Source organism: Tinamus guttatus, unplaced genomic scaffold (genome assembly GCF_059628265.1).
Source record: "Tinamus guttatus ecotype Peru unplaced genomic scaffold, ASM5962826v1 Tinamus_guttatus_pri_ptg000602l, whole genome shotgun sequence".
NCBI classification, from domain to species: Eukaryota; Metazoa; Chordata; class Aves; order Tinamiformes; family Tinamidae; genus Tinamus; species Tinamus guttatus.
This window is the reverse complement of record NW_028289136.1, coordinates 6,628,990-6,652,322: the sequence shown is the minus strand read 5'-3', so window position 1 is coordinate 6,652,322 and position 23,333 is coordinate 6,628,990. Positions and strand designations below refer to the sequence as shown.

Genomic DNA, 23,333 nt, shown 5'->3' with positions numbered 1-23,333 from the left:
AGAGAGACCTCCTCTGAACATGCATGTAGTAAGTTGCACTAACCAGAGCTTATCTACATATGCATTAAATTTCCTGGAATGACCATATATATTCATTCTAGTTCCTCGAACTAATTTCAATATATGGCACCCTCGCACACATGTGCTCTCTCTCCCTTTGGGGTCCCTGGTGCTTATCTTTTGGAGTCCTACCGATGAAATAGGATAACTTATATATGGCCTCATTTTGGCTCAAGGAGCCCTGTTTTGGCCCCACTGCCCAGTTTCAGCTCGTTCCTTGCACATAGTGGTCCTTATCTTCATCTTCAACCGGTGTTTGCTGTTTTGTCCGTACTCTCTCATGATGCACCAGCAGCAGCTGCTGTTTTGCCCATACACTCTCATCAGGTACCAGCAACAAAAGCAAAAATTATGTCCTTGGGTGCATTCTTGTCCAGGGCTTCCCATAACACCAGGGCTTGCGGAGTGCGGGAGGACCCAGGAGCTCAGGACACGCATCTTGGCGCCGCGTTTTGGGGAATCACTCCGGGAAACCGCGTGTCTCCAAGCAACGGGGCTGGAACAGCCACCAGCCTCCCCCACTTACCCGGAACACCACGTTGGAGGCAAAACAGACAAGAGCAATGGGGAACGTGCCGCTAGGGTTATCCCAATTAAAGCAACTTTAACTGCTGGACCCACTTCCCCAAGGACTATTTTTCCCCCAAGTTTCTGTTTTTTTTTCCCTCCCAAATTGCTGCATTTGAATGCAACTAGGCAGGGCTGCAGCGCATGCATCTGCGTGGAGGTGAGGTCCAAGTGCAAAGGGGAGGTGGCACTTCCTGATGTGCCCTTAGGTGCCCTCACGAGTGCATGCAAGGACACACGTGTGCCCCCTCCATGCAGCCCAGCCGGTGTTTCGTGCACTCCTGGGCTCGGCCCTGCATCACCCCCTTGCTGCTCCTGCCCCTCCTGTGCTGACTTCCATGCCCAGCTTTGCAAACAGGCCCAGCCTCCCGCCTTATCTACACATTGCACGTTTGGAATCACAAAGCCGCTCCTCCACAAAAGCCTTTTTCCTCCTTCCCCTGCAGGCACTGTTCCCAAAACCCCCCTTCGGTGCTCTGCTGCTCCCTCCTTGCAGCTGCTTTAGCACAAGGCTCCCTCGGGAATTCCTCTGCCCAAGCTGCAATGCCAGAGCAGACGTTGCATGGGGACTTTTAGTTCTATATGGTCTTCACACACAGGCGACATGCTCGTGCTCATGCCTTCCTGCTGAGCAGAGAGTGGATTTTCGGGAAGGGGGAAAATTAAATCACCTGTGGTCACTCCTGGCTTAAATGCAGGAATGCAGGAAGTGCCTCCATCCTCTGTGGGAGCCTGAAAACACGGGAAAACTTGGAGGGAGAAACACCCAGGATGAAGAGACCCACATGGAAAGGCAAATCGGGGTCCTGAAAGGAGCTTCCTTCCCCTGCACGGAGGGGAAAGCATGAGATCGTTGCCACCAAACTGCACTGCAAGGGTTTGAACGCGATGCCCAGCGGTGTCCCCTTCCTCCCCGCGTGGGGACTTGGCCGCCACCGCCGCTGCGTGTTGCACAACCCCCTTGCCGTAGCGTAAGCCTGGGTAAACATTGACGGATAACTTTGCACTTTGCATTTGCTGTTTGCGGAGCTTCCTTCTCCTTGCGGGACGTGCGCGCCGAGCCCAAGATGAAGGTCGAGTTCGCTCCGCTCTCCCTGCCGCTGCGCAGGAGGCTTCAGACGGCCTCCGTGGTCCAGTGGGTCTTCAGCTTCCTGGCGCTAGGTGAGAGATGTCTCCTTTGGCTTTTTTACAGTTTTTAAGCTTATTTACAGAACTATTTCTTCCTTGGGGGAGTGACAACATATCCACATACTCGTGTCCCCAAAGAACTTGGGCTGAGGAGGGAAACTGAGTCAGGGGGCGAGTGGTCCGTGATACCCCAGAGCAGGGCATGCAATGCAGGACTAGGGCCAACGCCAGGTGATGGCATTGCTGGAGAAACCAGAGCAGCTTTTGCCCTCACCCCAAGCCAGCACATGAAGAAAATGGCATTAAAAGCATCTTCTGAGGTGCTGCAGCGAGTCCCAGGCCACTTGGGGACAAGCAGTTAGCATCCACTGTGCAGACGGGAGTTGTTCTCGCGTGTCTCTGCTCATCTCGCTGCATGGTGGCAGCTTTTTCTCTTAAGGAAGAGCAATGTGGGCGGCTCTGTCTCATTAAAATGGCTCCTTCTCCTGGCTTTGGTGTTGGTGGCACCAGGGATGTGCTCTGTGTCCGTCCGTGTGTCTGCGCTCGGTCACGTCCGTGCTCTGACGCTGGAGCTGAACCCGTGGCCGGGGATGGCTCAACTTCTCCCGCTCTTTAATTCTCAGTCTAAGGCACTGTCCTGCTCTGGGGTCACCAGGAAAAATGCTGGAGGGATGCTGAGGTGGGAAGAGGCTCCGCTGGGGACAGGCACCTCCCTTTACACAGATCCTACCCACCCCAAAAGGGTCGTTTTCCAGGAAAACCCAATCCAACCAGCAGACTGGGACTCTGATGGACTTGCTACTCTGTGGAGGGCACTGGGTACTCGTGGAAATGAGAGGGAAGCAGTTTTGGAGAAGGAGGCACCAGGGGATCAGAAGATGGGCAACCTGCGGTCAGGTTATCAGAGAGGGCAAAATGTCCAGGGTGACTTACAGCCAAGCTAGAAGGTGACATCCTCAGGTGACATCCTTGCTGTTGCCCCCCCAGCCAGTTTGCTGCTTAACCTGAGAGCACTTGGTTTGCAGTATCTGGAGAAAACTTTAATTGTATTTTGGTGGGACAGTGGCTAACTAGTGCTGGACACATGGAAGCAGCAGATCGTTGGGCATATCTAGGTCCTGGCATGTCCACACTGTGCCAAAGTGCTCCTGGCACGGGCCAGGGACCTTTGCTAGCAGTGAGAATGGCTGAAACTGCTCTTTGCTGGCAGAGCAGGGAATCAGCACAGCAAACCTGAGCTGAGCAATGCAGTTAGCCTGCAGGATCAGCAGATGTACTAGATGTCTAGGAGAGATGTAATCAGCATGAGCCCTTGGGGTTGCTCTAGGACCACCCAGAGGTCTTATCTCGCTGGACGGAGGGGGATATCCTGTTGTGACACTGGTGGCATGGCTGGTTGAGCTGCCTCCAAGCATAGCTAAGGCATTATGGAGTGGTGATGCTGGGTAGACTCATGTCCACCTGGAGACATCCTGGACTCATGTTGTGAGCCCTGAGGTTGTTCTCATTCATAGGGACATCCAAGCTGTGATGAATCTTCCTCTAGGTACCCCCACGCATGGAGACCACCTTGCAGGAGGGATGATGGGTTTCCTCAAGGCACAGGCAAGGGGAGATCTGGAAGAAGCCACACAGCCCTGGGGGTGTTCTGTGGCTCTCTCCTCGCACCATGGCCAAGGTTTCCATCTGGAGCCCTTGGGAGCAACGGGGCACAGTTAAGATGTGGCCGTGGTGTTCAACCAGGCCATCAACAACATGACCCTCTCCCCACTGTGGGCACAGCTGGGACTCCTGGAGTTCTGATGATGTTTTGTTTTCAGCAAAACATCTTGCATTTAGGTAGGCATAGCTTTGTCCTTTCTTGGTACCAGGTCAAGTTGCCTCTTGACTTTTCAGTGATGGCAATGAGGCGTGACTACTGGAGTCAGCTGAAAGGTAGAAAATGAGTGGGCCAGGGAGGAATCCCCTGAAGTTTCTCCAGAGCTGGTTGCTAACCTGGAGCTCCTCAAAGCTTGCAGTTTGCAGTGAGCAAGGATGAAGCCCAAAGCGGAGCCTTCCTGGGTGAGGGGACTCTGTCTTCCTCTGTAACACCTCTGCTGTGATTTTGACTTTGATGGCACATTTTGAAACCGAATTCATTAAAAAAAAAAAAACATAGGAAAGGAATGAGCATGGTCATAACTGAACGCGGAGCGATTTGAACGGGGTTTGCTCTTCTCCTTTGGGAAAAGGTTTCGTCTTGCTGCTGCCAGACGAAGGCTGTTGAAAGTTTGGGGCAGATGCCACGATGGTTGTGCAAAAACATCCCCGCAAGAGGAGGAAAGGGCAGTGGGGACACACGGAGCCTGCAGTGGACACAGGCACTCAGTCTTGCCGGGCGTTATCCACCTGCTGTGGGATCTCAGCATGCTCCCTCCTAATGCAACTTGGTCCAGGCACCAAGATCAGCATGATGGTGCCTATGCCTGGTCCACTGCTTCCCCCCACCTCTCTCACCCCTTGTCTCTGTGTGCTCGGGAATGGGGATGGATCTGGCTGCACCCTAATGATTCCATTGGAAGGGTAGGAGACATATGTGTGTTCTTCTGGTAGGCCCAGCTTATCTGGCACGTGTGACACCCACCCTTTGGACTCCTTTGGTCGACAGGGCTGGCTCAAAGGGCATGTGGTGCCCATGTAAGTCGGGACTGGCTATGGAGCGTAATTCCCAGCCTTTGGCAGCCCTGTCTTGCTGCTGGACCTGGCTGTGCTGAGCTGCACAGGCTTTCCCTGCCCCTGGACTCATGGGCAGCCTCAGCAACCTGCATCTTGCAAACCCTCCTGACAAGTGCAGTGCGAGTCTACCCTGCTCTAGGGCTGCTGCAAAGGCAAAAGAACCCTTCTTTAAAGGCGTTTTTTCCTCTTTTATGGGACATATTCTTTTTTGACTTGGAGAGAAGACTATTCCATGTGCTCATAGCCCCTGGCTCAATTACAGTCTTTGGTCTAGAGAGCACGTTAAATGCCCCTGCTATTGCTGCCATGGGGTTGACCTCTCTGCAAAAAAAGGCACCAGCAGTTGCTCAGATGAATAGTATACTCCATCAGTGAAGCTCTTTCTCCCCTTGGCTCATGTATCCCAAAGTTGCTGCGTCTGCCCACTCAGCAGACACATCCTGGAGAGCATCCTCCACCACTTGGATTCACTCAGGGAAGAAAACATGGCCTGAAAAGATAATACTCAATGCAGGATCCTCCCTCAAATGCTTCACTTTTTGCTCCTAGCAAAAGACCTGACCAGTGAAAGAATCCACTGTATCCAGACAGATGTTCCTTGTCTTTGTTGGCTCCCTTAAGGCTATGGACACCTATGGAGGTGCCAGATCCTGAAGCACCACAAGGAGCATCCTTGGTCGGTAAGATGGTTGGTCCCACAGACAGCAGCTCCTTGTGGACTTTGGTGGCCTGGCAATCCAGGAACATCCTATGACTGCTTCATCCCATGTCTTACAGTCCTTACTATGGGTGACACTGAGAAAGCCCTTGGCATCTGAACTAGATGATCTCTAGAGGTCCCTTCCAACCTTAACTATTCTGTGATTTTTGTGCCTGATGAGCCTGCAGTTCCCATCCATGCCATAGAGCCCATCAGTTGCCCCTACATTTCCCAGTACTGCAGAAAACAGGCAGCCAATTGGGTTCAAAGACCAGTTTCTAATGAACCATGGACTTGGCAGATTTCTTCCCCTCATGACTCAGACTGTACCCTATTCCAGAAGCATTTCTGAGACCTGATAACCCTTCACAAATTGCTTCATGGGCACAGTGGGTTGTACATAGCCAGCAGTTTGGCTCCAGAATGGAGAGAACTGCTGAGTTTCCCCAGCCAAGGGCCTAATGCCATGTTCTTTATATCCTTTAAAGTGCTTGTCTGGCAAGTAGCCCAGAAAATGACAGTTGCTTGTAGGAAAGAAGATGCTGAGGTAAATGTGCCTCTCATCTGGGCAGCTCTGAAGTGCTCCCTGTTCCAAAGAGGGGCAGACAAGAAGCTCTCATGTTTCCGCATCAGGCTGACCCCGTTCCCAAGACTGTGGTACCACCATGCTGCTGTATCACCTGTGACAAAGCTTGCTTTGATCTCAGCAGATGCCTTGGCAGGAGGTGACATTTTCAAGCCCCTATTCCATGATTCTATGAAGGAGTTCCATCTTCTCTGCAGCTTATAGGAGGAACAGCCCAAACCGCCTTCAGCTTAGGCTCTGTCTCCTCTTAGTCCTCTCTGCATCTTTACAAGACTCAGAAATGGCAGTTTCTTCTACTGATACTCCAGAAAGACACTTCCAAGAATGTCCACGGTTTTGCTATATGAGGTCCCACCACTTTCACACTTAATTTCTTCCGCAGCAGTTTTATTCCATCAAGGCCTTTGAGACATAGGGGATTATGTCTTCAGAGACTCATGTTGCTCTGTGTCTTTTCTTTAAAGCTGCAGTTGCAGATAGGGTTTCTTGAAAAGGGATCAAGAAGCAAAGAAAAGGAGGAATAAAGCAATGTTTATTGGAAATAGCCTCACAGGACAGAACATATTTCTATTGGTCACCAATCCATCTTGCCATGTCCTGAAGAGGATAAGCAGAAGAAGCAAGGAGATGGCTTTAGGTTGTGTTTTCTGCACTGTTTTGGGGAGCACAAAGAGGATCCACTCAAAAGGAGTGAGTTTTCCACCAACAACTGGTCTTGCTTTTACTGCTTCAGGAAGGACTTGAGATTTACACGTATACAAGCAGATCTTCACTCCTAAAACTTTTGAAACCATCTGTCCAGCCCTTGACATAAATGGATAAAGGATTTGCTGCTTCCTCCTGTGGGAGGAATTTTTTTTTCAGTGACTTGGAAAACAGGGAGACTCGAGGACTTACAATTCACCTGTGCAAGCTGAAAGAGGATGAGGTGGCACCAGAGAAGGAGCCCTGCAGTCAGTGTGGAGAAGTCTCAGGTAGCTGATGCTGGAGCTCAGTCTGGAGTCCAAACGCAGCTCCTAGGAAGCAGTGACACAGCTCTATGACAAACGTGGTCCAGAAAGTCTCGGTATCAAACCCATGGCATCATCCTGCCTTTGCTATGCCTTCATCCAAGAGTTTGAGGGCAAGACTCATAGAGGTCTGCAGGGAAGCTGGGACTGGGACTGGCTTAGATGCAGGCACTAGGATGCCACTGTGCATTTTCTGATACTCTCTTGTCTTTTTGATCAGCACCTTTCACACATAGTATCTGTGTTACAAAGGGAATGAACTCCTGCCCCACAGCAGCCAGGGCACCATAAAATTTGAAAGTGCAATAGTAACATCAAGTGAAGGTCATTATGTGCAAATTCTGCCCTGCATAAAGTTGAATTATAAATGAGTTGAAAGAAACAATTAATAATTATGTAATCACAAGATAAAACCTCACTTGGAGGTAAGTGCATGGATTGGGACCAGCACAACAACTGCTTGCAGAGTGTACTTTGGGCTTGGCAAAGTGCATGGCAAAATCAGATATTGCACAGTTTTGTAGCAGACGATGGCCTTGCTGTGCAGCACTGTATTAATGCCGCCTTGCTGTTAAAATGCTGTTTGCCACAGTGTGCTTGAATGCATGAGGACATGAAATCTAATTTGAGCTTTAAGGAGATTTAAGATTTTGCTGGATTATTGTTTTTTTTTTTTTCCCCATAGGGATTCCTAGTGCCATCAAACCAATGTTTGAAAAGGAAGACAGGGATTTGTTTTCAGGGTGACGTATCACAGATGGGGATGTTTAGCACATAAAAAAGACTTCAGACCAGGCAATGCCTTCTTGTTAAATGAAATCAAGCATGATGTATAAGGAAGACTCACATGAGAGCACCATGTGCCTCTTCTCTAATGGGCCTTAGCTGAGATGAACAGGAGATAGTAGATGCTGGGTGATGCCCACAGAGATGAAAATCCAGGTCTCAGATGACAGGTCTGATGATGTCTACCGCACAACTGGAGCAGAGTCTGAACAAAAGCATCTTCAGCCCCATATCCCAGAGCCCTTGGTCTTCTTCTGTGATGAAGACCCTAAAGTACATAACCTGCCACACATGACATAGCCATAAGCTGGGCAGGATTTGGATGAATGTTTTTCAGTCAATCTCACCCTTTTCTCTGACAACACCCTAAGAACCAGGGCCTGTCATGGACTAAGTCCTAAGGACTAGGGCCAGCCATGACTTCTAGAGGAACAGATGGAAAAGACACAGCTCTGACTTCTACTTCCAAGTTGCTCTTTTAAGGCTCCTGTTGCTGGTCATCAGCGCTTCCCATTTTCTCCGCAGGCTGATGATGTTGGGCTTGGATGGGATTCCATATGCCCAATGGTGTTTGTTTTCATGCAGACATTTCTTCTCTCCTCTTGTTCCCCCCTGTCAAAACACGATGCATGAGGGAGAGGGGAGGCAGAGGACAAAATTGAGCCTTGACTGGAAGCCACTCAGGAAAGTCTTTAATGACTTGGGAATGTCCCAAGTCATTTAATGACTTGGGGAATGAAATAGAGCATGCTTATAAAAGCTGTGATGACACTGAGCTGAAAGGATTGAAAAACCTCTAGAGGCCAGGATCAAATTTTAGAGTGAACCTGAGAACGGGAGGAAATGGTCCAAAATCAATAAGACAAAACTTGATAAAGAGCAAAATCTTATACAAATCTTATCAAAGGCTCTAATCCAAAACAGATGGTGGGCAGGTAGGGACAAAATGATCAGGAGACTCTGCAGACAGAATACAGTTTGCTGATGCTGCAAAATGCCAGGTATCCCTAGGGAACACAAATGGGAATATCGGGGTAAAACACGGTCATAGCACTGCAGAGGTCAGAGTGACTCCAGAGCAAAGCAGGACAAGAAAAGACATGAGATCTGACCCATGAGGAACCTCCAGAGGGACCAGGATCCATTGGTGTCGAGTGGGGAGGAAGAAGCACCAGCTTTGGGGAAAGTAGATTGTTGCTACAAAAAGGTTGCTAAACTGTGCTCTGGGTTCCTGGGGCAGATAGGAAAGAAATCACATCTTTGCAGCATTTTTATGTTGATAATATGATTAAGCAATGAGCCCAGTGAAGACTTGGGCTCCATCCAAGGGCAGAAAAAGCTCTTTCCTTTCCCAAGACCTGTCTTGTTAGGGTTGCCAACTAACCGCCTTGTTTTTCCCTCAGGACTATGCTGTGTAGTCCTCTTCATCTACCTCTTCTTCACACGTTTTTGGCTGATCAGTGTCCTCTACACAGTCTGGTGGCTAATAGACAGGGAAACACCCCACAAAGGTGGAAGGCGGTTTCACATCATGCGGAACAGCGTCGTCTGGAGACACATGAGGGACTACTTCCCCATCAAGGTGAGTGTCACCAGTGCCTCTTGTGAGATCCAGGGACCTGCTTTGGCCCTTTGTGTCTGGTACTCTCATGGGGAGGAGGTCTGGATGCCCGCACAGAAGGCAGGAGGTAGGACTGTCCGCGCAACTCAAAATTACCGCATGACCCAGCAAAAATATGGTTCAGCGCTTTCACAACTCATCCTTTCTTCATCTCTCTGCCTTTTATGCACTCATCTAACCTCACTGTATTCCAGAAATTAGGGAAGTCTCCCTTTGCCCATTTCTCGTGCGTATTTTGCAACATTGCCTGGCATTTATGGGATAGATACAGGGCGGAGCTTTGACCAAATCTAAGAATTCCTGGCTCCCTGCAAGGTCAGCATTTTCTTCTTGTGGGGGAAGACATTGAATGGGTTGCCATGTGTTTATTAAGCTCCAGATGATCCAAAACTAGCGACAGTGCGACCAGTGCAGAGGCTGGGATGCACACAAATGCTTCCCAGGGCATGGTCTGGAGCTCAGCACACCAAAAATTGCTAACAGCAGCTAAAGCCCCGTGAATGCATCTTCATATATTCATTCCATGTATCACCCTCTCCATGTTCCCATATTTCACCAGGATGCCATAACATAATGGATCATTTGCAAATTTTACTTTCATAATGCCTACTGAGATTTATTTTTTCCTAGAGATGGCCCTTTTTGTCTCATCAGACCTGAGTGCAATGGTCACAGAAGAGAAAATGTATTTTGCTGGTCAAATTAGACCAGTGCCCTACATCTCCACTGTGGAGATGATTGAAGTAAATCTATCTAATTTTCTGCTGGCAAATGCTCTCACATCTTCCCATGTCTCAGCTAGGTGAGCAGCATCTCCCTTAGTCTCTACAAGGTCATCTTTCTTAGCAAACTGCCTGTCTGCTGTTTGTCTTAGTGCCCCATTGCTTTTCTTTGGCAGCAGAGGGAGGCTGAGGTCCTGCAGTGAGTTATATCATGGCTTATCTCATTGCTGGAGCTCTAATCCAGAGCTTTCACAGTGATTTAAAGGGCTTCTGGCCGACCTTCAAAGAAAAGCTCCCAAGTGTATATCGTGGTCTCTGGGGAGGAATGGAAATACATCCTAGCAAAGTTAGTGGTGACTTTTACTGTAAGGGATAGGTAAGATGTTGTGAGGTTTAGCAGGAAACAGCAAGCAGGTGCTAAAGAAAATATTCTCCAGTCTCAAGGTTGCCATAGACAATGCTAGTATTTCTGTAAGTTGTTTATATGGATAGAATGACTTATATTTTATATATTCTATAAGTTATCAGTAACCGTCAGTCTCAGCTTGGACAGGGTTGGATCAACCTGTCTGCTAAATCACAGCTAAGGCTAGAGATGCCTCTTTACTTATCCCTCTATAAATCCATTACCCTTCTCCTTGCTCCTCCTAAAGGCCACAGTGTCACCTGGACCAGATCAGGAGCAGGTCTCGGGAGCCCTGGCCACACTGGGTTGTCCGTCCATCCGTCCGTCCATCCACCCATCCCTTCATCCCTCCATCCCTCCATCCTTCCCTCCCAGGATGTCACTGCCAGGCAGGAGTGTGAGGGACCAGTATGACCTGTAGAGGGAGCGTTGATACTGGTTTTGGCTGCAGTTCACTGGTACAGACAGAGGGTTCGAGGAGCTCTTGGCACTGTTGGTCTGGGAGAAGTTGGAGGGAGCTCCACAAAAGCACCACAGAAAACAGTTGAAGGGTTTTTAGAAGCAAGCAACCATGTAGCATAAAATTTTCCCCAGATTTTATTCTTCTCAGTCTTTGATGCTGTGTTTGCTCAGGGGCTTCCCAAGCCGGAATAAGATTTAACAGCCCTTCATCAATGTATAAGTCATGCTGAGCTGTGTTTTCGGTCTGACTGGGAGGAAACTTGATCTCCAGCCACAACTAAAGAAGGGTTTTGCTAAAAAATAAATCATAAAAAGCTAATGGGTGTTAATTGTAGCTCAGGAGCATGGTGAGATCCAAGCAGGGCATCACCCCACTGGGACCGGGGGACACACGGGGTGGGAGAAGCGGCTCAGCAGTCGCTGCGGGCACCGTCGGCTGCATTTGTGTGTTTGTTGAGTTCATTTAGCCTGGGAGGATTAGTCATCCTGGGAAGATTAAATGTGGCTCCTAATCCTCCCATATCCCCACAGCAAAGGACGCATGGTCAAGTGCCAGTGCCTGGAGGTGAGGAGGCAGGAAGAGCCGCCTGCTCCGCTCATCCCTCTGCTTTTTTCAAATGCTGCTTTTAGGAGCTCCCTGGGCATTTCTGGTGCTGCAGGAGCAGCAAGAGGATGGGATGAGCATCGTCTTGCCAAGGAAATGGGCAGGGTGAGCTCACTGTGCAGCTTGCTGCAGCAAACGCCTGTCAATACAAACAGCATCTCCACAACACAGGCGAGGAGCACCCTCTGCTGATACCACCCTTTCATCACTTTTTCTTTTTTTTTTCTTTTTTTCTCTTAGACTTAAGCCGATTTTAATTAGGTATTGAGTAAGACAGATCCTGGGAATGTTGTGATGCATTTGGGTGGCTTTAAAAGGGAGAGAAGAAAGCAGAGGGGATTCATGAGGAATCCATCAGGATGCCCTGGAAAGCTATGTTTGCTTCATCCATGTATTTTGACCTTATTTGAGTCTGTCTTCTATTGTGAGTCTGCATGATAAGCCTGCAATATATGAATGAGCTCAGCTGGGTATTAGAAGCGGGGAAAATATCCCAAAAAGTGCAGAATTAATTTGTTTGGGGCAGACTGTGAGATATCCAGTGATTTCTGCTGTGGGTGAATGGAGCATCCAGAGAGATATTTGGATGCTTTGGCCTGCTCTACCTATGCTGTGTTCGAAAAGCAGTTAAGGATGTATCTGCCACTGCCAGGTCTCTGCTCAAACCCTATCTTCATTCAGACAGCACCTTTCTCTCTGGAAGGAGTATTATTTACCATGTGAAGCAATACACCCCACATCACAGTAAGAGGCTCTTTCCAATCCTGAATTCAGCCATCATCACATGGCCAAGTGATTGCACATCTTCATGCCTTCTTTTCCCCATTCCCTGTCCCCTCCTGTCAGCATAAGGCTGCTGTCATTGAACTTCCTTCATTGACATGTCTTGGGTGATTTGGGGACCTCGGCTCAGAAGCACCATGGAAATGTAGAGGGTGAGGCCTGGGGTGAAATGGGGAAGGGATATGTTTGACAAGAGCCATCCCTACTCTTGCCCCAAATGTCTCTCTCACTGACTACAGAGGGAGGCTGGATGCTTGGCTTACACTGGATGTGTCACCTTCAGATTCCTCAGGCTACATCTTAAACTGAGCAACAGGAGGCTGAAACTGAAGTTGTAGAAGGGCAGATCTTGTCTTCAGATGCTGTGATCATCCAGAACAACCTTGAAAAGTTACAACTGCTAGTTTCATCCAAGGCAAACTGAGAAGTGCCTGAGAAGTGCTCAAGGGTCCCTGTGGTCTTCACTGTACTGTTTTCTTCTTGTCAAAAGTCACAAGACATTTCTCACCAACCTTAGGATTACCTAAGTGCCAGCTGGACCTTATTATCCACAGCAAATGGCAGAGTCCCAACCTTTATCATCGTGCTTAGGGACTTGCTAGATGTCTTTTGTTAGTGTAAATAAGTGTCACTGGAGAATTAGTTGAACCCTAGAAGTTCTGGTTTGGGGTGGCTCCATCCTGTACTAACTCTCATTCATTCTCAAAATTGCATAAACAGTGACTGAGGTTATTTGAGGGTGTTGCGGTTCTGGGAGAGTGCCTGACCTGAGTTGGGATGGTTCAAGTGCATGTGAACCAAGCCCTGCCAGGGATATTTTGTTTGTTTTCATAGAAAAGCATTATTATTTGTAAGTGGGGACTTTGTGTCGTGGCCCGTGACACTAAACATGACTTTTAATTTCTGACGGTCTTGGCTATTCATTTTTCTCTTTCGTTGCCTGGAGGAGAGAAGAGGGATTGTTATGGCAAGAGCAGCACATAGCCAAATGGCTCAAAGCCACTGCTCTCTCCCCAAGGAGTTTCTCCAGTGTTGGCACCTGCAGTCCATTTCCTTGGGCAGCTGCTAGCAGTGCTGATATATTTGACCTTCCTTTGATGTCCTGGCCAGAGAGGCCCTTGAATGGGTTGACAGCTTTCCTTCTCCTTGGTACAGCCCTTTGCTCCAAAGGACAAATTCTTCTTCCTTGGATCTGGTTCATCTGTGAGCTCTCCCATGGAGAAACCAGCCGGATGTTTCATCCTCATGAGATGTCTTTTGGAGAGGTCTAGGTGGATGACAAGGGATCTGAGTGATTTGCTTAGCACATAATTAAAGGAGATGTCTGCTACCTTCAGCGAGAAGTGCAGTTGGATGCTCAAGACTTTGCTTCAGAGTGGGTTAATGAACATAGCATCATTGGAAAAGGAGTCTGGGGCCAGAAAGAGGTAAAAATCTAAGAACAGTTGAATTTGGGAGACTCTAAATGAAGAAGCCTGCTCACCTGCTGTCCTGACCACATCCTCCTCTGCTTGACAAATGACGGTTGGGGTAACTCCATGCAGCCCTTGTGTCCCCTCACAACATAGTCCTTCACTCCTGTGGATGTCACGCCATGGGTCATCCTGGTACACAGGCATCATGTGATGCCCTTTCCATCTCACCTTGATGCTCTAGTTTCCTAGTTAGCCAATTTTAAACCCCTCCAGCCCAACAGACAGGACTGGCTGAGTCTTGGCTGTTGCTTGATCTCCTGGGCGTGCTCGTGTTGAGCACTGGCTCTACAGCCCTTTGGACTCACAAAGAACTGAACTTTCCTCAGGTGTCTGTACACCAGCCTTATGCATGGAATAAGGCTTCTCCTTTCCCCCAGTTTTTGGGGCAGGAAATCCCAGTCATCTCAAAGGGTGACTTAAAGCAGCCTCATTAAATCAGTGTTGAATTCCTGTGCTGATATATTCATGCAGAACTGACAAAGCCCTAATTCCAATTAGCTTAATTCCACTCCAAAATGAATTAAAAACCAAAACACACACCAAAAGAAGGCCAATTTAATTCCAGATAAGAGCATCTACTTGGGGTGTTAATACAGTTTAACTAATCCAGTTTAAAATTAATTTGCATTAATTTGCTCGAAAGCCTCACCAGTACATGTGCTCTTATCACAGCCCCTGAAGGTAGACATATTCTCCAGCATGGCAGATGAGCGCATGGAGCACTCAGCCATGTCTCTGGGGGAAGTAACCAGAGGCAGATTTCCACCATGTCTTGGATGGACACTTTAAGAGGGTAGAGCAAAAGGAAGTTTCGTTTACTAAGAAGTTAGTTGGAGTGCTAAAGAACTGTAAATATCATGCAAACTCTCCTTGAAGGACCTGATTTCTACACCTATGTTTAGACATCTCCATCTCAAGCTTGGAGTGAGTCCCTGTTTCTGCTGATGGCCCAAGCAGTGATTTTCTTTTCCTTTCCAGAGTCTCTGTAGCTTTTTTCTTTGCATGCATCAAGGGAAAGGTTTGTCCAGGTTTCCCCAACATCCCAGCAGTATCCTAGTCCCTCCCAGCCTGCAGCAGTGGATAGTCCTTCAGTGTTTGGGAGACCTTCATGCCATTATCCCTGCAGTGCAAACACCAGTATTCTGGTTGGTTCCCTCTGCTCCCTCTATTATCTGCAGAGACGTCCCTAGACCTTTAGGGCAGGATTTCTCCGTCCTGCTGCAGACACCATTTGTAAACCCTGAGTTACACTTCAAATTATGGATCGAGGTCCAAGCGAAAAAGTAGATGCTATCCCTTAAAATAAAAGGTTAAATTTATTTGTTAGGAGGGCCAAGACCACCCAGCTGGAAAGCCTTGCACCCTCCAGCCAGGCCTCACAACACCACTGATGAGGGGCTACTGCTGCTTCCAGCAGCCATCTCATCCCCTTTCCATCTCCAAATTGTGCTGTCCTCCTCTACAAATGCAAAAGGGCGCAGAAAGCAAGAGGAGACCCCTGGCTCTCCTCCACCCTCCAGTCTCTTCCACCACGCCACCACCTGCAGAACGCAAACCTGCATCCAAGGGAAAGCTTGGGGAATCCAGCAAACCCACAGCTTAGCTTGGAAAGCACAGCCATAGCCCTGAGCAGACAGCAGCTCTTTGTCTTCAGGCTACAGGTCATTCACACTCATTTGGCCTCCCTCGGACCCCTCTGAGATAAGAAGCTGGTCTTAGTTTACCAAGCAAACTTTAGGTCAAGAAGTTGTCCTGCTTAGATGTTTACGCACAGATTTGCTTGGCCGGACTCCTAAGTCCTCGGGCAATCATTAAAAGCTCAACTCACCCAGGAAAAAAAGAGCAGCAAATGCCACCGTGCGGATGAGGAAATGGTAACCCAACGAACCCAGGAGGGAGGAGAGTCCCTCCCCACTGTACCTCAACCCCAGCCTTAGTCCTGGGAGAAGCCAAGCTACGTAGTTCAAGGCTGGGTGGTGTAAAACCTGTGCTGTGCGGTGTCAGGTATTAACTTTCCTCACAGATTGGGAACACTGCACGTCATCGACCAACTGACCTCTGACAAGAGGAGGTACAAGGAATGAATAAACAGCGGGAACAATCTAGATCAGAGGATTGAGTTATTGTGTTAAACACTTTCCAGTAGAAGGGTGATTTTGTGACCAAGGGCCTGACCCAGAGTTCAAGAGATTTTGTTTGAGTCTGTTCTCTGCTGCAGATTTCCTCCTTGGCCTTATTCAAATTCCTTGATCTCTGTGTGTGTTGGTCTCACACCTGCCACATGAGGACAACACCGCTGCCTTATCTCCTTGGGTTGTTATGACAGCAAACCTGTGAAGGACTCTCAGCCTTTGATCCCGTGATAGGAGAGGTGTTACAGAGAGATGAAAGTGCAAACCAAACAGGGAGCTCTGTGCACACTGCAAGCTCCACTCACAGCTGAAGCTGGCCGGGAAAACGTGCCTAGGTGGCTACAACCTGAATTTCTCAGCAAAATCCTCACCCAGACTGTGTTGCCCAGGCATGAACAGACAGTGTGGCAAAGATGAGACCTTCCCTCCACTCTTTTGCTTGTGCCATGGACCAAGCCCAGCTCACAATGCTGAGAGAGGCAAAGAATTCAACCATGTCACTGGGATGGGGTCAGCACTACTGCAGGGCACACCACTTGCAGAAGCATTGACCAAAGCCACCAATTCTTGAGTGGCCAAACTCCTACACTGTAGATGCTCATGGATTAGAGCAGGGAGCTAGGTGTGCGGAATGTCATTAGGTTCCAAAATGTACTTGTGAGTCTGATTAAAAAGACCAGTTTAATCCAAGACCAATTGAGGTTGGTTCTAAATACAGGACACCATTTGTCAGAAAGAGATATGCAGCTCCTTGGTTGTGATCATCCCCACAGCTTTTCTTAATACATCCCCTAGTCATTTTTTCCTTCCCTTTCCTGTTTCCCTTGAGTCAGTGTGCCTATAATGATCAAAATGCAAATATAGAAACAATCTGAGCTCCACATTCAGCCAACATAACAAACCCATGTCCCATTCTCGGTCCTGCTCTGAGAGTCTACCTAAGCTATCAGACTTAGTGACGTCTGACACGTCTGACCATCTTGCCTGCCTGACTATAAATCACACAGAGATGAAAGGCTGCTTGGAAGCAGAAGATGAATGCAGCAAACATTGATGCCAGCTGAGATTACTGCAGAATGAGCAAATCGTGGCAGGGTCCCTGGATACTTCATAATTCAGCCATCTGCCCCTCTTCCTAGATGTAAACCTCAGCACTGAGGTCAGGCCTTTCTGTTTGTCCATTGTCCTCATTAGGAACAGGTGCTTGAATGGGCTCATGTGTAGAGTCAACATTGCCTTAGGACAGATGAGATATTAGCCCCGAATGTAAAATACACCCTCATGATTAACATGCTGCTCTGGTGGCTTCTAGGAAAGCATACGCTCCATTAGCTGCTCATGGCAGAGACCAGAGGAAGGAGCAACTCGTTAAGAAGCACAAGACCTTCATGCATGAGGTTGCCCAGAGAAGTTGTGGAGTCTCTGTCTTTGGAGATACTCAAAGCCATCTGGATAGGATCCTGGGTAAAGAGTGAGGTGACCCTGTGTGAGCAGGAGGGCTAGAGTACACGATCTCCAGAGGTTCCTTCCAACCTCACCTGCGATTCCTTGATTCTGCAAAGTCCCCTTTGAGCTGTTTGGCTTTGTAACAGCTAGTCTTGGAGAAGTCCTGACTTTCTCAGCACTGTGAGACCCCACAACATCCACAGGATGGATGTAGAGGCACCTGTGCCAGCCAAGGTTCAATTTTTGACTGATCCTGATAGCATCATGTCCTTTCTGGCCACTCTTTGGATACTGAGGTCTACTCAACGGTGCAGCTCAAGTCTGAGTTGTCACACCAGACACTTAGAGGGTTGTCAGGCTGGTTCTTCACTGTCTCCTCCAATAGATGATCTCAGGGGGGATCACAACGTCTCTCATGCAGGGAACAGATCTAAAGGATCCAGGAATGCAGCTTTTCACATGACTGGTAGCGATCTGTGGGACTCATTGCCAAAGGATACTGTTAGAAATTTATATCTGAGTGCTTAAATCATAGAGGGCAGCCAAGTTAAACCAGCAGAAATACATCCAGCTGAGCAAACCTGCAGAGCTGGAAACACATGCAGTGTTAACACAGTCACAGGGGAAAATCTCTCTTTTTATACATATTTTTTTTTATTACTTTTCCCTGGGTGCAATTATGGCTACTAGGAGAGGCACTGTGTTGGCTAGGGGTTCCCTTGGTCTGATTCAGTTTTTGCAAATCCAGGGTTTTGGCAGGAGGGGTCATGTCCCAACACTGTCCCTCTTTGCCTTCCCTCGGTCCTCCCCCAAAGCCATCGCTGCTGGTGGGGACTGAATGGGGGGAAAATGTGAAATCGATTATCTTACCAGAAAATGTCCTGGAGGAGTTTTTGGGGGTTCCCAGCAACATGTAAGCTGGCTCAGAATGACACAAAGAACTGTGCCATTTGGAAATGACATGTTTGGCCATTCTCAGTAGAGGGGAATGAGGCAAAAGAATGCATTTCAGTAAAAAAACCACTTGGATCGGTCCATCCTCTCTTTGAAAAGGCCCCTAGGGAAACCCTCTGTAGCCGATGGCACTAACATGCTGCACCCTCTTGTCCCTGTCTGTGGGTCCAGCTGGTGAAGACAGCGGAGCTGGACCCCCGCAAGAACTACCTGCTGGGCTTCCACCCCCATGGTGTCCTGGCGATGGGGGCCTTCGTCAACTTCTGCACGGAGGCATCGGGCTTCTCCACGCTCTTCCCGGGCATCACCTCCCACGTGATGACGCTCTCGATGTGGTTTCACCTCCCCTTCTTCAGGGACTACCTGATGAGTGGCGGTAAGTGGAGCGGCCATACGGGGGGATGTCCCCAGCAACACATGGGAAGCGCAGGAAAGCGGGATGCGCTTTGGGGAGAGGAGGTTGAATACCCCAATGGGAGGCTTGGGAAAAGGAGCCAAGGGGTCTGGTTGCCTCCATCTTCAGATCAGTGCATGGACACAGCTGCTGGAGGTGGCAGCAGAGGCTGAACATGCTCAATTTGATGTTAAAAACTGCCTTTCTAGTATTTACTCCCACCATTTGACATACCAGACCCCCATGGTCTACATTGCCTATATAACCTGCCATGACCTCCATATTTATTTCTTTATTTCTCACCCGAATAACATCCGGGTAGAGCAGTGTTGTGTGCTCGAGGACAAAACCACAACTTTCCGAAGGAAATGACAGAGAAGGAAGACAAAATACAAAAGAGTAGGTAAAAATTAAACAGAAAGAGAGGGGAGAGATATGCCAGAGAGATCAGAGGTGCCTTCTTCCCTCTGTCGATGATCGCTCCATTGGAAATACTGTTCTTTTACTCATTTATTTATTTGTGACCAGCAAGAAAAATCTCCAGACCAGCAGCAGGCAAGCCTGAACTTTGCCCTATGCTGTGGGGTTATTCATATGCTAAAGATAAACCATTTTTAAGCTTTGTTTTTAGCCTAAAATGAACATGGATCTTGTTTAGTCGCATAGTAGAGACAGAGGCAGGATTTGAGAATAACATCAGCACTGAGCTCTACCTGATATACCTCCTTGTGATCATTGCATGGTTTTCCACTCAAAATATTTGCATGGATAACAAAGAGTCAAAACAGTGAGATATAAGACCACTATCTGCAATCGGGGGCTAAATCTGCATTAAGTTTCACTTTAACATATCCACATTCCCTGAAATCCCTCTGCATTTTGATGTTTCTCTCTGGATGGATTTAGGGTTGGACATGGCTTCATTTGACAACAAATAGGAGGAAATTTCCATCCTGGGACTTGACTACAGCTAGTTTTTGGTTTCTTTTCTTTTTTTATTTTTTTCTGGGATTTCTCTCTTTCGCCTCTGGGTTGGATAGCAAAGGGGAAATGGGATATTCACACAATACGAGCGCTCCACTTCTTGGAGGAGCTGGGCTGAGATTGCCAGAGTAGACAAACACTGGGAGAACGAGGTGTTGAGCCTCTGGAGCTGGAGAAACGGGAAAAAGGCTGCCAAGCACACTGAACTTGTAAAGTCCTGCAGATTTTACAGATCTTTGCTTTTCCTTCCTCTCTACCACCCAGGCCTGGTGCCCTCTGACAAGGAGAGCGCATCCTACGTGCTGCGGCGGCCCGAGGGAGGCAACTCGCTGACCATCGTCATCGGTGGGGCGCAGGAGGCGCTGGACGCCCGGCCGGGCTCCTTCCTCTTGCTGCTGAGGAAGAGGAAGGGCTTCATCCGCTTGGCCATGGAGCACGGGTGATGAAGGGGAGGGTGAAGGGAGGGATGCTCCAGCATGAGGCTGGTCAAAGCGGGTTTGGCGCCGGCATGAGGAAGGGGAAGGTGTTTGCACCCCAGTGCTGAGCAGTCGTGTGTCGTCGCCCCGCAGGACCCCGCTGGTCCCCGTCTACTCCTTCGGCGAGAACGAGCTCTACGAGCAGGTGAGCAACCCCAGGGGCTCCTGGCTGCGGCGGCTGCAGTACCAGCTCCAGCAGATCATGGGTGTCTCCTTGCCCCTCTTCCACGCGCGAGGCATCTTCCAGTACAGCTTCGGGCTCGTCCCCTACCGCCGACCCGTCTACACCGTGGGTGAGTCCCTCCTCGGCACGGAGTCCCTCCTACCACAAAAGCAGAGCTTTTGCATGGTGAAGAAATGCATTTTGAGTTGCTTTTCCTCCTGGCTAAATTGCCACCCGGAGAAACATCTTGGTTTTTGTTAAGATAGTGATAGTCTCTGGCAGCAGATGTAAGTAAAAGCTTAAAAACATGATGGGAAAGGACTTCCTGAGCCAGCAGGTAGCTCGAAACCATAGCGCTCTGTGCAGTGACTTCAGCAGCTCAGCTTAATGAGGGGACTGGACATCAGTTGGAGAACAGCAGGTTTAAAGTAAAGAGGATAACATAGAGGGTGGACAACCTGTGGGTTGGGACCATGGCTTGGGGTAAGAAAGCCCAGAGTAAAGACAACCCTGGTGACAAAACTCATCTCCCTTGTAGAGCTGCACTCCTATGTATTGCGATGCCTGTGGGAGACCAAATTTCAGGAAACTCCCTGGTTTTGGAGAAGTTTCAGCTGGTTTCAGCACTGCTCTACCCAGCCCACAAGCACATGCTCTGGATGAGACTAATTAATGAGGCTGGTTGGAAAGGTCAGAGCTGGCCCTTGTTGATTAGGTTTGACAGCCAGCAATTACTTCTAATTGTTTTACAACCTGTTTGCCTTGTCTCGATGGCTTTACAAGCCACACAGTGTCACAAGGACTCTTCATTAGTCCAACGTAGAGCAGCCTTAGCGAGGAAACCCATTGCCACTTGACAAACACAATTAAGTGAGATCCAGAACAAGAACAGCAACCCAGCCTGGGTGCCTCCGTTTCCCCATCTGCAATGGAGATTCCCAGGGCAACACAGGAACGGCTCAGAAAGCCAAGCCCAGATGTTAGGATGATGTTCACCAAAAGCCGAGCTGGGATTTGAGTTTGCAGCTCCCTATCTGCTGCCTTCCAACCTCCTGGACAAGTATGACTGGTCACATTAATCCTCCCATGGAAAGTAACCCTGTACTAAGCTGTGCAAACCAGCCAGATGTGCCCAACACCAAGGCCGTGTCTCCTTCTAATGTCTGTGTTTTTTTTTTTTTTGCAGTTGGAAAGCCGATTCCTGTGCAGAAAAAGCGCAACCCCTCTGAGGAAGAGGTTGATCAAGTGCATCAGAAATACTTAGAAGAATTGTCCAAGCTCTTTGAGGAGCATAAAGCAAAATACAACATCCCTGAAGACAAACACCTTGAATTTATTTAGAGCCCCTCATGTGAGTTTAAGCCACACGGTTCAAACTCCAAGTTTTCCCTCTGTCTCTGGGACTAATTCACAATCTTGCCTTAGTCACAGTGAACATATGGTCGATGCGATGTTGGGAGCAGGACTTGTTTTTCCCAGCCTTTGCAGGGGTCTAGAGCCTGTTTTCATTTTCTCTCTGTAGGACACACACACAGAAAGATAGGAACAACAAAGAAAAATCCCAGTCAACCAACTCAGCACTATTAAAACACCCTTGCAGACAACTTAAAATTTGAGCCTGACCTACAGGCCAGGTTTTCAAGCGATTTCCAAAGAGAAATGAATTATGGAAACTTTCCTTCACATTTAATTCAGGGGCTATTTTCTCAGGCTGGCTAAGGAAAGGTTCACTCTGGAAAATATCCTCAAAGATATCTACCAGGGTAACCAGGTCTTTGCTACCCACTCAGTTCTCTGACTTCATAAAAAATTCAGAGTTTTTTGTCTTTTCTACCTAATAGATGGGAATGTTTGTCTGACAGCTCAGCTCAGGCCAGTCAATAGAAATGGGATAATGAGCCATAATTTCTGCTGAATGTATATATATTTTAAATTGTCATTTGTTTGGATTAAATGATCACTCTTCTCTATGTTCACTGCTCTTTGAGTCTTTAATCACGCTGGGCTTTTTCCCCTGACAAAAGCGCAGTATTTTAGAAAGTTCACATTTCTCAGCCTTCTTCAGCCTAGTGAAGGGCTCACAGCTGACACTGAACCCTACTGAAATTAAGAAGAAAAAAGCCCTTCATCACAGACAAGGGTTAGGCAGTCCATGTCTTTGCAGCATTCGCAGACTTGCACGTTACCCTCATTTCATCACATCATATTACAGCTGTGTCCAAACTCAAGCTTTACAAACCAGCATTTTTCTAGGCCTGGTGAAATATTGAGGATTACAGAGATTACGGGGTTAACTGAGGCCCTGAGGGCTTGGTATTTTAATGCATACATGCACAAGGCACACCTCAACTGCTACCAAAAAAAATACATCCAAACTTTGTGGTAGAGCATGGCTGGAACCCAAGACTCCTATTTTTATTAGGTTGACTCCAGTCACCCTCCATGGAAAGGCCTTGGACCAGTGACCACCACTGATGCTGCAGAATACACTACAAAAAGGAGTAGTGCTATGTCGTTCACAAAACTGGGGCATTTCTTGAGCAGATAACATGGCCAGAAGATGGCAGATCAGAGAAGTGATTTGGGACAGGAAATATGCCTCATAAAGCCCCTTTTGGCAGGTGATCAAGGCTTTAAATAGCTGTTTCTTGATATCCAGAACTTTATTAAACTCTGCACTTAATGGGATTTAGCAGCGTAGAAGTTTTAAGTGGCCAGGAGCCATCTGCTCAGATCGGCTTTACCTTGTCCCTCTGGACTTCTCATCTCTCATCTCTCTTATATCTGGGGTTTTTATCACTGTAGTGAGGGAAAACATATAGATCTGCTTCTAAACTGCTGCTCCTGCTATTGGGCTTTATTTTCTTTTCCTTTTCCTCCCTGCTCAGCCCCAATCAAGTTGCTCCACAGGCTTCTTAATCTGGATGACCTGCTGCAAATCCTTCCCATTCCCAGATAACAAACAATAATGGGGAATAAAAAAAAAAAAAAAGATGGAGCTCTTCTTGGCATTTCTAAGCACTCCTCCTGTAATCCCGTGCTTAACCCAGTCAAATAAAGCAAGTCATTTGCTATCGTTCCTTGCTTCTTTTCTATTAATAGATTTTCTTTTGCTTTGGCCTTAATTACAAGTAGAGATGCCTAAGCAGGAGGGAGATT

General features: G+C 48.1%; 1 protein-coding gene across 1 annotated transcript; it reads left to right on the top strand.

Annotated features, from left to right (window-relative positions):
* Window positions 1–1,627: 1,627 nt before the first annotated feature.
* Window positions 1,628–21,770, top strand: MOGAT2 (monoacylglycerol O-acyltransferase 2). Its single transcript, XM_088535026.1, has 6 exons — window positions 1,628–1,788; window positions 8,956–9,134; window positions 18,329–18,533; window positions 19,800–19,974; window positions 20,105–20,304; window positions 21,361–21,770. The coding sequence occupies exons 1-6, from the start codon at window positions 1,695–1,697 to the stop codon at window positions 21,513–21,515; spliced, it is 1,008 nt and encodes a 335-aa protein (XP_088391152.1). The 5' UTR covers window positions 1,628–1,694; the 3' UTR covers window positions 21,516–21,770.
* The last annotated feature ends 1,563 nt before the right edge of the window (window positions 21,771–23,333 follow it).